Below are 15,813 nucleotides of genomic sequence, written 5' to 3' on the forward strand. Positions count from 1 at the left end.
TTTGTTAAAAAGCGATGAATTCAGGGAATGGGTAGTGGAAATTATTCATGTTATTAAGGAAGATACAAATGTCTTCAGAAGGGATGCCTAGAGAGTGGGATAAAATGAAAATTAATTTTAAAAATATAGTAGAAATGAGAGACAAAAAGATATGGAAAAGAATAATTATTGTGAGAAGTTGTCCTAAGTATTGCAGAAGAAGAAAAATCTCACAAATAAGAAAAGGAGCAATTGCTGATTGCTAAAGGGAAAATGGGGGAGTATTTTATAATATGCTGTTTAGCAATTATTTTTTATAGCAACTCCAGAGCAAAGAAACCATTATCACAGCATCTTAGGCAACAGAAAGTAGAAAGGGTTGTTGCCAAACTTAGGAAGCCTGTGACAAGACATCCTGTAGCAGTATTAGAGATATTTCATAAATTCTAAGGAAGTTTGCATAAAGCAGAGGAATAGGGAAACCAAGAAAAGGTATAAATAGAAATATTTAAGGAAGACTTAACTTTGCCAATGTTAAGTGAAGATGAGGCTCAAGAATTAACAACCAAGACAGGAAGGAAGTGATAAAAATGGTTCTGTATAGTCAAGCAACAAGGAAGTCTCCAGGACCAGATGATATGTATGCAGAAGTTTGAAATTTGGGAGAGGAGAATGTAATAAGATTGTGGAAGGTTTTGTTTAACAGTATTTTAAAGTTAGGATAGTACCAGTACCAGTGGGGTAAAGACCCTTTCAGACACATATCATATTAACCAATTTCATTTTTAAACCATGATTATAAAGCGTTTATGTATGTTTTAGCTATAAGAATGGCAAAGATGTTGTTAAAATAGATTGATATGGACAAGTATGGTTTTGTGGGGGGGCAAATATCTGGCAACATTAGTAGAAAAATGATGATCCAGAGAGAAGCAGACTGTAAGAAGATACCACTATTGCTAATGAGTCTTTATGTACACAAGGCATTCTGTAGAGTCGGCTGAGACTTTGAGTAGGGCATTGTTAGTATTTGCATTTCTTGATAGAATTATATGGTTAGTTAGGAAGATATATTAAGGGTCAGAGGCAAGAGTTAAAGTGAGTGCGTTTCTTTCCCGCAAGCTGTATTTGAATAGAGGAACCAGGCAGGGAGATTCTTTTGCCTTTGATATTTGCATTATACTTTGGAGTCATTGGCAAAGAAGGAACTCACAAATACAGCTGATATGGTAGTCAGTAAAAGTTAACTTTATTAGCAGATGATACTGTTTTATACTTTATAAATCAAGAAAAGGACATTTCAGTATTGTGGAACATTTTGAGACAGTTCCTAGTCTTTTCAGGATATAAAACAAATGAACATAAATTAAAGGGTGTAATGGTAAACTGCCTACAGTTTTATTCATTCAGCAGTGCCCATATTTATGGGGACATAATAAGATGGAGTATTTAGATGTATAGGTTCAAAAAGATTATATTATGATAGCCGAGGATATGTGGAAAAAAAGACCAACCAAAGATAATACAAAAATTAAGAACTGTGCTTCATAGTAATACACAAGCAGTGAAAATGTTTCTAGTCCCTTCAATTTTGTATACAGGGCTGGCATATTTTTATCAACAAGAGGAGAAGTTGTGGACCATAAATAATAGAGTTGAAGGAATTTATTTGGGAGGGAGAGTTTAATGCTACTGGCCAGCAATAAAACTAGTTATTGAAAAGTGGAAGTCAAAATCTAAACAAACCATAACTGAAGTATTGAATACTGTAAAGGAGCGAAAATAATTGGAGGTGGGGTCTTTAGATAAGGGCAGAAGCAAATTACGCAGAAATAAATGGAATTTGGGGGAACAGTGTTTGTAGAAAAATGCTCACCAAGAGGAGGAGGAGTGAATTTTATGGGAATGCAGAACTTTGAACAATTTATGTAATGTAATGTTGGAGTGAATGATAATTGTTAAAAAAAAGAAAACTCATGTATAATGCATGAAAATGTTTGTTATTTTATTTTCTTTTAATATATGTTTACCCATGTCACTGTTCAAAATCTGTGAATCTAATGAAGGTGTTAACATTTTTTGTACTGTTGCAATACCTAGAGCACTCATGAAATATTTGTCTTTTTGATATTTTACTGTGGGTACTGACCATATGCAAGGATTTGTTGCACAGATAATGCCCTTAAGTCAGAAAGTCCAGCTACAGTATGTGAGGTGTTGTCAGTAGAATTATAAGGTACAAATAATCTGTATAGAAATGTCTTCCTCCAGTTTATGGGTGTTAATTTAGAAATGTCAATCTTTAGTGTCTTTACTTCAGTCTGCCATCTTCTCTTTGTCTATCTTTATGTACTAACTCATTATGGATGGTGATTTTAGATGCCAGCTAGGTTACACTTTTCTTGTATCATGCTAAACATTTTCGGATAGGTTTTTCCATAGCTGGGATACCTACATTCTGTAAACAGCAGGTTCTCCATTGACCATTTTGGGATTTTGCCAATACTCTAGTTTCCATCCAGATTGAAAAGACAATGCCATTAGGTAGACTAGCATTCATCTGAGTTGCCTGTTGGTACATATATTGGTGTGAGTGGTGTATGTGTCCCACAGTAGGCCAGTATGTTGTTTAAGATTCTTCCTTACCTTGCCAGGGTAGGCTTAGATTCCCCTATGAGCTCAAGTAAGACAAAGCCGGTATCAGAGACTGAATTAGTTAATTCTGATGCCTATCTAGTAGTTTAGTTTGCGCTTAATGGTTTATTGCTTTAATTAAAAAAATAGTGCCAAAATGGGGGGGGGGGGGTTGTCATCTAAATTTAAGGGATTGCCAAGCTTTTCAAAGAGAAAATATACGTATATAATGGCTTACTACATAGATGACTTTTTCTCATAGGTCTGCTGGTATGGTAAGTGTATTACACACTTGTACTCTAGAAATGTGCTGCCTTAATTTCTGAAATGCCAAGGGTAGAATTTCTTTTCTAAGTCATGTGCCACCTTATGTGGGAGGAATAGTAGACTAATGCTACCTTCAAGGCTGGGGAAGTCCTATGGCTGCTTAAAAAGCTGTTCATGCAGTAAATGTTTTGTTGATTAGAAGTGTGTTATTGGTACAGCTACAAGTGTATTAACCTTAAAGATGTGCCATTATAGTGAGCGCATAATGCAACTCACTGTCTCTCAAGCTTTGTTTGCAAAGTAGCTACATACTGTGGTAGCAGAAAAAAAATCTGTTGCAGACCAGCACAATTGGACTGTTATTTTTATTGTTCTTTAATACTAAACAAATTCTAAGTACAATGTAAGCTGTTTGAAAGGCAATAGTGTGAACATATCACGCTTTCCTTAGCATTTTCAAAGGATCGTCTTTATTGCACCCAAGTTAATTTTGTATCTTTTTTTTTTTTGTAGCGAATTAGTGCTGGAATATGGAAAATACTGCGTAATTCAACTGAAATTATGGATGATGAAACACTGAAAAATAAAATTAAAGGTGAGTTTTTTTATAGGATATGTTATTGTTCATCAGGTCTATCCACTGACGGATTCATCAAATTTCAGAAATTAAAAAAAAGTGAAGTAGCAGCCTTGGGTGAAATTGATAGCAAGTCCCCTACACCCTTCATGCGAGAGAGCTTTGCCTCCTTGCACTCCTTCCTTAATATAACATCCTCTGGGGATATACAATGTCAGTGGAAGTTTGTGAAATTTGGTAAACAGTTTGTAGGTTTTTCAGGAAAATTACATAGTATGAGGGCAACACATTTAAGTTTTGCATTTTTATTAGATATTTAAGATATCTAAAATGGTGCTTTTCCTTTATCTTTTTCAGATTATGAAAAGAAGGGGGTAATTAAAAGTTTTGTGGATCAGATTTTTGGTGGACAGCTCTCAAGTACCATTATGTGTGAGAACTGTAAAACGGTGAGAGATTTAAAAGGTTGCTTAAGACTCTCATTTGAGTCTAATCATTTGTTGCCAGTATTTGCTCTGTTCTTGTGTGTGTATTTGAGCAGTCCTTGTATTATGTTAACATTGTAATAAATTTGAATCTGAGTAGTGGTAGCCAATGAATATTGTTATATACAGATTACTTTTTTAAAAATCAACAGTAGTTTTTAATTCCAATTTTTCTTCAGGAAATCGTGGCTTTCTATCAGAAATATCAAAGCATCTGTTTTTTTTAACCTTTGTGTTTAGTAAATGTAATTGATATGCAGTCAAATGTTCCCAGTGATATGTAAAGCTTCCTTTCAGTAAGCAAATATTTATCTTTGCCAAAGCTTGCATTTTGAGTATTGGTAAATTCTTGTTATGAAGTAAAAATATTTTGGTTTGGATCCAAAGCCAACAGCTGTTACATTACTGAGCTGTAGTGAAGGAATGTGAATATATACATTTTTGGAAGGATTCTTGTAGCAGTAGTCTTTATTTTTTAGCTTCTACTCAAATATGTCGGTCATTATTTGGCCATGTTTTCAAGCTGCCAAGAGGGATGTTCATCATTTGATCAGCTGCAGTGGCCTTAGCTGATGGGTTATATCTTTCTAGGGATATAATAGCTGGCCAAGTTCCAAAGCTTAAGGGTACCTTACATATGCCTAGACTATTGACAGGTTAAGTAGAGCTGGAGGAAATCAGTGGACTGGGTACCAAGCCCTTCATAGCTTTCCTGCCACTAAAGAACTCTACTCTTTCTGGCTTTTGAGGATTGGCAATCAGCTACTATTTCTCCATCGCTGGGCAGATAAGTTCCCTTCAGAGAAGAAACCTTCCAGAATTTCTTTTATGATAGAATTTGTACTTTTTTCTGTGAAATTGTTTGTGGTAAGGGTTTTATGTTTTTGGACTGTCATACAGCTTTTTAGTTAAAGACTGTGGCTCTACTTTTTTCTTTAATGTAATACTACTTTGTTTGTTTATTTATTTATTTATTCTGTAAAGAAAACTTGAATTTAATGTTATTTTTTTTAGGGACTGGAATAAGTGTATGTTGTGGTTGTCACTTTGATGGTGAATCACTACTTTTTGATACTGGCTTTTTACTGACATGTCAGTGGTACTTTAACTTAAGGCTTCATTCTTGGCTTTACCATGGAATGACTAACCAGTTCCTCAGTTCTCCCATCCTCTAGCCACAAAAGCAAGAACATTTCTAGACAGCCTTTTCCCCTTTAACAGGTTGTGAATTTGCCTAAGCTACAAGTGAGTGACTCTGCTGTGGGCATTTCTGGATGTCCTTCTAATCTCATGTTGCAGTATTCTCAACACTTGTGTTCTCCTCTCTTGCTACCCGAATGTCTGGCCAATATACAAAAGCTTGTAGTTACTGCTGGGTACATGGGACGTCTGATGTTGGCATAGGGAACGTGGGCCATAAAAGTGACATCTACACATGCCAGACATCAGAACTTCTGTGCCTCCAATTGAACATCAGCTGTTCCTGCCATACCGGCCATCAGATCATAATTTCTCAGATAAGTACCTTGTTGGGGACGTTTGTTTCTTTTGATCACTGTTTTGTGTATCAGTTCAAGGGCCTACACATCCATCCAGGAAGGGAAAGTGCAGGTGTGGTCGTCAGATCCCCCATAAAGATGCCCACAAGCTTTGTCCTTTTTGCTTGGGGCCTGCTCTATCTGCCAGGCCTTTGTCCTGAAAATGCTACGCAGCCATCTGCATGCGTTAAATATTTACCTTGAGAACCAGCGCCTTAAGTGCTTAGTGGAGGGGCCATCGAGCCACCTAAAAAAAAGCAAATGTTATTAAGCCTGAGTCTCTAGCTGAACCTCCTCCACCCAATGTCCCTCCTGTGGCTAACGTCAACCTGGAGGAACACTTGGTTACCGCCGATACGGGTATAGCGGCTGCCAGTGTGGAAGCCGCAGAACCCAGCACAGATGGCACGTCCTGGAAGGTAAGGCAGACATCGGCTTCAGACAGTGAGGGGAACTTGGGTCCATACCGGCTACTCAGACGGATCCCTCCACTACTTCACAGGCTTCCAAATCATGACCGATCTTGGCCCAGACGTCCGCTAGGCCTCCCCAAAAAAGAAAAGAAAAAAAGAAACGTGTTTCCCCAGCAGATGAGAGCCAACCTGATTGACAGCCTTTTCTCAAAGCCTGTTTAATGCTTTTATGGCTCTGAGGCTTGCTACACCCTTAGCCTCCCCTGTGCCTCTTCTTGTAATGAGTCCTAAGCCTCAGGCCTTGGACCATTTCCAACCTGAAGCTGAGTAATCCTCTGACTCTTCTTCAGAGGATTCCCTTTCCTATATTTTAGAAATGCCATTTTGCCTTGGATACACTTCCCCTGAAGAAGAATCTGCAGAAACAGATTCCCCAGATGAGGACCTTACCTTTGGGGGGAGACCATTTCAAAGATGAGGAAGCATTTCAAATGGGACTCTCCTGAAATGACTGAAGTACAGAAGAGGTACTACAAACTTTTTCAAATGGACTCCTCTGCACCTTCAGCTGTTCCCCCTGTGCTTCCTGCATTTCTGGACATTTTCAATGCAGCATAAATCAACCCAGACTCCTAGCCTTCAGCTCCACGTAGGCCTGACAGATTGTAAAAGGTCCCTGAGGGGGGCAAATTCTTGGTTAAGCACCTTGCAGCAGACCTTGGCACTGTCTGTGTCAGCTGATAAAGCCTCCAAGCTTCTTCCATCCTCCTCACTTCTCCCCACAGACAAAGACAGTAAGGCCATGGAATGCTTTGGGAAAAAGGTCTATAATTCATCTACCCTGGCATTTAGGGCAATAAATTACCAAACCCACATGTCCAAATATGCCCTAGTCCTTTTAGGACAGGTCACAAAACTTCTCAGTGAAATTCTAGGGTCTCCAGCCAAAGCTCAGTTATCCAGCCTTATGTCTTTATCTTCACAGGTCACAAGGCACTCCATTAAGTGCAGTTATGATGCCAGGTCTGCTGCACCTGCTTCTGTGTTAAGGAGATATTCCCAGCTTAGGTTACAGCCACTTCCTAATGATATCAGGGCAAAACTTTCAGATGCACCCATGGATAACTCTGCCCTTTTTGGGTCAAAGGTGGAGAAAATATTCAAAACTCTGTAGCAAAAGGGGAAGGAGTCACAGGACCTCAGACACTTGTTTATGTCTCCTAACCCCAAATTCCACAGGATTTACCCCTCTAAAACCCAGTTCTTCAGGAATTACTCTGCATCCCCTCCTCCTCTGTATGAGACCAGCTTTAGAAGTGTACCACTTCATCTAATGTTAAAAATAAAATCATTTGAAATGATTTTTCTGTGTTGCTCCCTGCTCTTTCTTCTTTAATAAAATCTGCACCAAGGTCACACAACTCCAAATTAGGTTAAAGACGTCTAGATGAAATGGGATATTGCTGAAGCTGTACTCACTGAGTAGTAGAAATGCTTTTATAATTACTGCAGCACTGGTCCTTATGATGGACATAGTCTATTTATTTGCGTATACTCACTATAACATTAAGTCTTTGAGTATAGAATAAATGCTGCAGGACAAGTCCCTGTCATGTATTTCTTTGATTTTGCACATCTTTTGGTTATGATGGTCCTTTTTTATTAGATCTGATGTTGTCTCTTCTATCCATTTGTCAGCATATGGGTCTTCAGATCCATGCCAGATATGACTTCAGCAACTCTAAAGCTTTGGATCCTGTGCTCAAGCTCCTCTCATTATCCATAAACCCCTTCTGACCAGCAAGTTACCTTAGATCTCATTTGCTGCCATAACCTACAGATGTGATCCTTGGTGTTTGTGTGACAGTTTAGAGGTAAGTGAATTTTTTTCTGGTATTTCTGTTATCTTCCTTACTCCTTCCTTTCTTACCTTTATGCTTGTCATTATTATTACTGCTATGTCATAAATATATAATTATATACATATATGTGTGTGTGTATGTATATACACATACATATATGTGTGTGTATGTATATACACATACATATATGTGTGTGTATGTTGTATGTGCATATATGTATCTATCTATATGTATAGTGGATTGTGAGATCTCAGAGTTCCTATATGTAATTAGCAGGTGGGGGGTGCATGGAGGCTTGTCCCCCTGCAAAAAAAAAAACAATGTTGTTTTGTTATTTTGTTGGTTGCATGTGGCAACACTCTAGTGTGTCGAAGTAATGTTGCACAAATATGTTGTCCATTTTTTATGCTTAGGGCTTTGGGCTTCTGCACATGTCCCTGTCCCCTTTCGATATTTACTCTTTTCTTTAAAATAAAATAATAATAAATAATATTTGCCTGTCAAATTATGTGATCTCTGCAGCTACAAACTTCTGAATTCTAATGCACACACCAGCTGCATATATCATCTTGGTGTTGCTCATTTGGAGTCTCCTTTCTGTATTTGTGAGGCGTTCAACCATAGGGATGTAGTTGAACACAGCAGTAAGTTAGTCGTAGAAGGACTTCTTCCTGCCTGTGCAGCGTAAGTTACTCCTTTTGCTTCCTTAGGCTCTTTGGTTTCTTTTCCTCATCTTAAGAAACTAGCAATGTGTAGTAAGGTTGGCAAGCCTAAGGAAAAAGACAAAGGAAAAGGAAAATCTAATCATTCCTAAAAGAGATCCCCAGAGCATTCATCCACCTCCGCTCCTTTTCCCAAAATTTGAAAACTTTGGACTGGGTCCAACAATGTATTCAGAACCAGTTTTGATCAGATCAGGCACTCTGCCTCCCTTGGAACCAAGATTTTCAGTGTAGCCTAGACTGAAATCAACTGTTCTACATGTCTGCTCTTTCCATCACTTCGGGCCTCCTCATACTGCCTCATCCATGGGTTTAACCAGATATTCCAGGAGTCTCACAAAGTAAATGTGGACAGGATGATGGTAAAATTCCTCTGAACCCAAATTCTGCTAGGGGTCCTCCCAGCTCTGAACCCTGCCAGAACTGGATGACTGAATTCTTCCCCTCACCTTGTTATTCCTTCTTCATCGATCTGTCTTACGAGATCAGAGTTTCTGTATCCAAGTTCTATCTGGGGCTTGTCTACTTTGTATTTAAGGACTTGGTCATCATAGTGCCAGAGGATTTCTTTGATTCACTTTGCTCCAACAATTTTGTAGCCATCAGACCTGATCAGCCCCAACTGAGACAGGGTGGATTCAGACATGAGATCTTCAAATCCTTTCCTCCCTCTTGGCATTAGATGGTTTGGCTTGGACATGAGCTTTAAATTCAGCTTGAGCAGTTTCTTGTGTTGATGCTGGGGGGGGGGGGTCGGCTCTTGCGGCTAGGCTCCCCAGATCCATGTTAAGTTCAGCTTCTGAGGCTTTCAAAAGAGTACTCTCCTAACGAAGAAAGGAGACTTTCCTCTCACTAACAGAATTTCCCAGGGTTTGTATTCTACTCTTCTTGTCCCATCAGGTGTTAAGGTACTAAATAACTTTCTTACAAGACAGTTAAGCAGAAAATAGCAATCTCCTTTATTGCACAGAAAGACACATAGTTAGGAGACTAAGCAGCCATAACTCTGTCTCCTTGAGTTACAAGAATCATTTTGCTTTATACCTTTTTCATTGAAAGCAACATTACTGTAACAATTCTAAAACTGCCATGACCAATTAGAAATCAACACTACATCATTAATTTTGCTAATTAAGATCTCTTGTTTTCTTGTTTATGGCATTCTCTATTTGGCATGAGTTCCAAACTCCATGACAGAACATTCTACTCAGATCAGATCTTAGACTTTTCTAACCGTCAGCACTTGCTTAATATAACGCAAGAAGCAAGCTAAGAGATGCATACTGAAGGACATTCTGAGTATTTCATTCTGCTATGAAAGCATATTAGAAGTAAATTGCACACACAAACATTTTTCCCTTCTTTGTATTTCTCACCCCTCACATTCCCCCATTTCATGCTGTAAAACATCACGCAAATCATTATTTACATTTGGATAGTGACTTCAGGTTTTCATATGAATGGTCACTTTTTCACTTACTATCAGACATTTTTTACATGCCGTTTCTTTCTGACTGTGACATGCACAGTCTTTATACAGCTGTTTCAAAAAAAATGTAGTCTTATTTTCAATGAAAACATGCCTACATCTTGATGGAACAAAAATCCAATCTGAATACTGTAAATAATCAGTAATGCATTTACTACTACAGACTTTTTCACATTCCCCCTTATATAGATTATATTATAGCTTAATAAGAGCTCGTAATTTTCTGTATTCATCTTCTACTATACTCTAATCTTTATTAATAGGGGTCAGTGGCAGAGTTTCTGTCTAATTCAAATTGACATTCTCTATTGACTCGAATAATTTCAAAATGCATGCTTTAACTATAAAAAGAAGTAAACCTAGCAGGATTGTTGTAATGTCTATAAGCTTGAAAAACTTTTAGAATCCCTCCTCCTTATCCAGAGAAAGGTTGGTTTAGCATGACCATTGGTAACCATTAGATATCCTTCTGTTCTCATGTTGCAGTATTCTCACCTGTAGGATCCTCCACCTCAGGCGAGCTGAACGTCCAGCTCCTCTACCAAAGCTTAAGCCTGGTTGCTGTCAGGTGCGTGGGATGTCCCACACAGGGCCATAAACCATGGGCCAGAAATGTGACGTATGCACGCACAGACCTCAGAACTTCTCTGCCGCAGTCGAACGTCAACTTGCTCGTTCCACTCCGTGCTTTGGAAGACAATACAGAGAAGTACCCCATTGGGGAATCTTCTTTATTTTTCTTAAAGGCATTGGTTGCTGTTGCTCTCTTTATAGCCAATGTCATCTAGAAAGGGAAAATGTAAATGCGGTTGGCAAATTCCGCACAAAGATACTCACGAACTCCACCTTTTCTGCTTAGGCCAGTCCCATGACCATACATTCTGTAATATCTGTCAGTCATTTGTCCCTAAGACCTTACACACTCATCTGGCAGCTTTTAAATTATTTGTGGAGAGCCAATGTCTTAAACACCTGGCCCTAGGTATGAATACTGAACCAGCCATCGAGGTGGAGCCGCCCAAGAAGAGGGCCAAGGTTTCAAGGCCTGGTACTGCTGCGCCTCTGACGTCGGACGCCCCACCAGCTACCGGTCTAGGGGCTGAGGGATGTCTGGAAGAACTGGCGACTTCGCCATGTACCATGTCAGAAGCCACCCTAGCTTCTCGACTTGGCACATCCGCAGAGGTTTCTGTGACATCGGCCTCCACCGATGTTGAGGGGGAACTGGGCATGAACGGATGGTCACTTTTGGTTTCAGAACAGAGCTCCTTGACCACAGCCCTGACACCTGACTCTAGGCCTTCATAGGTTCATAGGTTGGTACTAGGCTATCGGCCCTAGGGCCTATACAAGCCTAGCCATTGCAATTCCCTGGCTATTTCTTCCCACAGTATTTACTTCCCTGGACCCCTGTCTAGCAGGACAACTGATATGATCCCTGGGTGAATTTTCTATCTCCCATCCAATCATCAATATGTTAATCAGTTTATTATGTGAGACCATATAGGTTTATAGGTAGGTACTAGGCTATCTGCCCAAGGACATTTATAAGCCTAGCCAGAGTGTGTCGGCTTTCGCCTCCCCATTGATTATTTACCTGATCCTCTGTCAAGCAGAGCCAATGAAGTGATTCCAGGCGTGTATTTTCTGTTACCCATCCACTCATCAAGGTTTCTCTTGAAGAGCGTTAGTAAGGGGCTCTGCCTAATGTAGTTTGGAGTTTTGTTCCAAAGCATGGGGATTCTCTGTGACAGGAATCTATCCCTCCAGCATGTTCTATTTATTGTTGTGGTGAGGTTTAGCTTACTAGAGCGTGTGGCTTGCAGTGACTTGGACTTCTTTAGGTGGAGCATGTCCATCAATTCTGAGTTGGACATGGCTTTGTAAGTCAGGCAGAGATCACCTCTGAGTTAGTGATATGCCACTGAGTACAGCCAGAGTTTTTTCAGTCGGACTGCATAGGACATATGTTTGAGGCCAGTAATCCTCTTGGTGAGGTACTTTTGTGGTCTTTCGAGCTGTTGGAAGTGTCTTGTGAGGTACAACCCAAATGGGGCATTGTACTGTATGATGGGTCTAATGAGTGAAGAGTAGAGAGGCACTGTAACCTCTTTATTTCTAGATGCGAACCCTTTAGTAATTAGGTGGGCCACATAGAAGGATTTCCTAACTACTTTGTCACTATGATTGTCAAAGGAGAGAATACTATCTACCGGGGTCCCCAGATCTCTTATTACCTCTTCTGTATTAAGGGGGCTGCCACCTATGTGGTAATTTGTGGGTGTTTTGTTTTTCCCAAACGTGATGACTATGCATTTTTTGACATTTAGCTTGAGGCCATGACTTTGACACCAGGTGTCCGTCTCAGTAAGGCCCTTTTGGAGGATGTCCGTGTCAGCCAGAGAGTAAGTTATGGCTCCCAGTTTGCAGTCATCGGCAAACTTGGTTAGCCTTAGTCATCCTGTGTTTGCCTGTACTTCTGAGATGTTTATGCCGAACAGTAGGGGTCCCAGGACCGAGCCTTGTGGGATACCACTTGTGACTGATTTAGAGTTGGACCTGGAGCCCGCTATTCTTACTGTGTGAGTTCTGTCTGTAAGCCAGTTGGCAACCCATCTCGTGACGTAGGAGTTTGTTTGGACTGGTGAGTTTTTCTGTAATACCTGAGTGGGGAATGGTGTTGAAACCTTGGTGAGGTCAAGGTAGGCTGTGTGAACCACCTTTCCCTCGTTTATGGCCTTGATGACCTGTCTCGAAGAAGTCACCCAGGTTTAGTAGGCATGATCTGACCTTAACAAAGCCGAACTGGGTCAGGTCAAGTGTTTGAAGGTTCCCAATGTCTTTGTTAATGAGTTCCATGATGATGCGCTCCATAGCCTTGCAGACCAGGCTAGTCAGGCTTATGTGGCAATAGTTACCAGGGTCAATTGTGGCCCCTCCTTTGTGGAGAGGAATAACTGTTGCTGTGCGCCATTCTATAGGCACATAGCCTGTGGAGAGGCTGAGGTTGAACAGCGTGTTTAGGGTGGGGGGTTTGTTTGTTCTGTAGTTTGTGCAAGATGCAGCCTGGGACACCATCTGGTCCCATTGACGCTGTGTTTTTGGCTTTTGAAAAGGCTGTTTTCACCTATGCGTCTGTGATTTTTGGGACACTATGCTTTTCCGGTATTGTTGTGGGCCCTTTTGGAGGTGAGAGGGGGTGAAGTTTGCACTGAATCTATCTGCCAGGATGTTGGCTATATCAGTAGGTTCAGTATATTTTGTGCTATTTTGCACTAGTTTAGTGCATATCTGTGAGTTGCCACTTAGATTCTTAACATAGCTAAAGAAGGCTTTGTGGTTATCTTTTGAATCCTTGGCTATTTTTCTTTCGAAGTTAGATGATTTCATGAGGCACCTTAGTTTCTTACTGATACTGATCAGGGATGTCTTTCCTTCTTGGGATTTGCTTTTTTTCTGAACTAGTTTTCTCCTCCTATTATATAGCCTGTTTATGGCAGGGGTCCACCAAACTGGTTTCCTTCTCTTACAGGAGTGAGTCTTGGTTTTGCTAGGGATTTATGCATCCTTGTAGGTGATCATAGAGTGCACTTGTAAAGGTTTCTGCATCTTGGGCAGCATTATCCTTTAGCCTGGGGGCTGTGAATCTTACCACCTCTGTCTTAAGTAAGGTGAAGTTTGCTTTAGAAAAGTTTTTTACTGTGGTTTCCTTAGTTGGGGTGGTGGTGGGGGGTGGACATCTAGAGTGATTAGTTTATGGTCTGATCTAACCAGCGACAGGTTGACCTCCGGTGTGGAACACCTGTCACCCTTGTTGGTGATGACCAGGTCCAATATGTTTTCACCTCTGGTAGGGGAGTTTATCAGCTGATCCAGGGCATTTGAGTTGATGAATTCCAGGAAGCGTTGGGCCTGGGAGTTTGTACTCGAGTAGTTTTCTCAGTGAATGGTAGGGTAATTGAAATCACCCAATATCAGGGTGTTCAGTAGGACCTTCATGTTTTCCACTGTCTCCAGAAAGGTGGAGTGATGGTCCTGGGTCATGGAGGGTGATCTGTAGCAGGCCACAATTTGCATTGCAGATTTGCCTGATGTTAGTTGCACATGGATGATCTCAGAGGTATCATGCTGCGCCACTAACTTGGAGGTGTAGGTATCCTTGATGAATATGGATGCACCCCCTTCTTTTGTGTTTCGGTCCATGTTCTGTGGCCGAAACATGTGGTATGAGTTGTAGCCCGGTAGTGCTGGGGTGCTCTCTGGAGCCTTGAACCAGGATGTTCATCGTGCATACAGCTGCAGTCATAACAGATGGGTTATCCTGCCGTCAGGCGGGTCCTCGGTCGGCCGAATTCCAAAGTCTAGGTCCGGCGTCGGTTGTCATCGCTTCTTCCCTGACGTCAGTGTGGCAGGGGTATAAAAGAGGCAGCCAACACCATTTTCTTCAGTCTTTCTTGCTGCACGGTGCCCGAAGCAGAAGCGTTTCGCAAGTGCCGTTCGGCTAGCTCCTGAGATTTACGAAAGTATTTCAGCCGAAGTCTTCTTGAAAGATAAGTACCCCATTGGGGAAACTTTTCTTGCCTCAGACCAATGTCAGACAAAGTTAATAATTGCATTTCATGTGGGAAGCAAATACCGCATAAGGATTTTCACTCTTTCTGTATACCTTGCTTAGGCCCAGACCACGACGTCTCGGCCTGCCATTTTTGTGCTAGATTCAATAAGCGCACTATTAAGCATCGGGCGGAGTTCGCCCTTCACTTTTTTGGCAAAAAATTTAATTATATTATGTCGTTGGATACTCCGACTCCAGTTTTGGGCGAAAAACGCAAAGATAAGGACCGACATATGAGGTCCGCACCACCTATTGAAACCACGCTAAGGCCAACTACCAATTCTCTGGTACTCAGCGAGGCACCTACGCAGCTCCTGAGTACCGATGACAATGCTTTACCGGTGTCTTCAGTACCTGAGGTCGCAGGCTCCTCTGCCCCCATTCCTACTACAGATCCCGACGCCACTCCTGGTTGGGAAACTCAGAATTTAGACAGGCCTGCCATTTCTCAAGGGGTCTTCAGGCCTTCCTCCTTCTCTATTAAAGCCTTCACTAAATCTAAAGCAGCCATGAAAACCAAAAAACAGGTTCCTCAGACCCCCTCTCAAGGCACCATGCCTAAAAAACAGATGCTTAAAATGGCTGAGGATTTGATTACTCTTATCAGGGGTTCTCAACCCCCCTCTGACAAAAGGCCCAGATTAGAGGAAGACTACCCTTCCTCAGATCAAGCTTCTATTACCTCAGAAATATCTCAGGACCAGGATTATGTCTATTCTCCATTCGAAGACTCTGATGCAGAGGAGTCTATTCCCTTGGCCTCCCCCCCCTGAGGAATTCTCTTTTGGGGAAACCCTGCATACTTTGAGGGAACACTTTCACTGGGAAGGCCAAGATTACTCAGATTCCAAGAAAAGGCTCAGGGAATTTCTTCTGCTCCCCCAGCATAGGCCTCTGGCTATCCCTCCTGTTTTAGATATATTGGATGATGTGTACACAGAAGCCAGGCTTAATCCAGATTCTTTGCCTCCAGGTCCTGTTAAACCAGACAGGTATTACCGGGTTCGTGATTCTCACCAGTTCCTATATAAAAGCCATACTGCTGACACAGAAACTATCTCACAGGGTCCCAAGGGAATTAAGGCCTCTACTGCTAAAATCCCATTACCTTCAGAGAGAGATTCCAGAGCTTTAGAAAGGTGGGGGAAAAAGGTGTACACCTCGGCCACTTTAACCATGAGGGCATTAAACTGTCAGTTCCATATGTTAAAGTATCAACAGTTTTTGATATC

At 41.1% G+C, this 15,813-nt stretch overlaps 1 protein-coding gene across 5 annotated transcripts in view; it reads left to right on the forward strand.

Annotated features, from left to right (window-relative positions):
* Positions 1-15,813, forward strand: part of USP16 (ubiquitin specific peptidase 16) — a 1,120,218-nt gene that overhangs the window by 514,471 nt on the left and 589,934 nt on the right. For all 5 annotated transcript variants that reach the window (XM_044071387.1, XM_044071383.1, XM_044071384.1 and 2 more), the window contains 2 exons: positions 3,394-3,475; positions 3,815-3,906. In XM_044071387.1, the coding sequence (XP_043927322.1) occupies positions 3,394-3,475; positions 3,815-3,906 (174 nt within the window). The remainder of the gene's footprint in view (positions 1-3,393; positions 3,476-3,814; positions 3,907-15,813) is intronic.

The sequence above is a fragment of the Protopterus annectens genome, chromosome 5.part0, assembly GCF_019279795.1.
Source record: "Protopterus annectens isolate FY-2018-M chromosome 5.part0, PAN1.0, whole genome shotgun sequence".
In the NCBI taxonomy this organism is placed as follows: Eukaryota; Metazoa; Chordata; order Ceratodontiformes; family Protopteridae; genus Protopterus; species Protopterus annectens.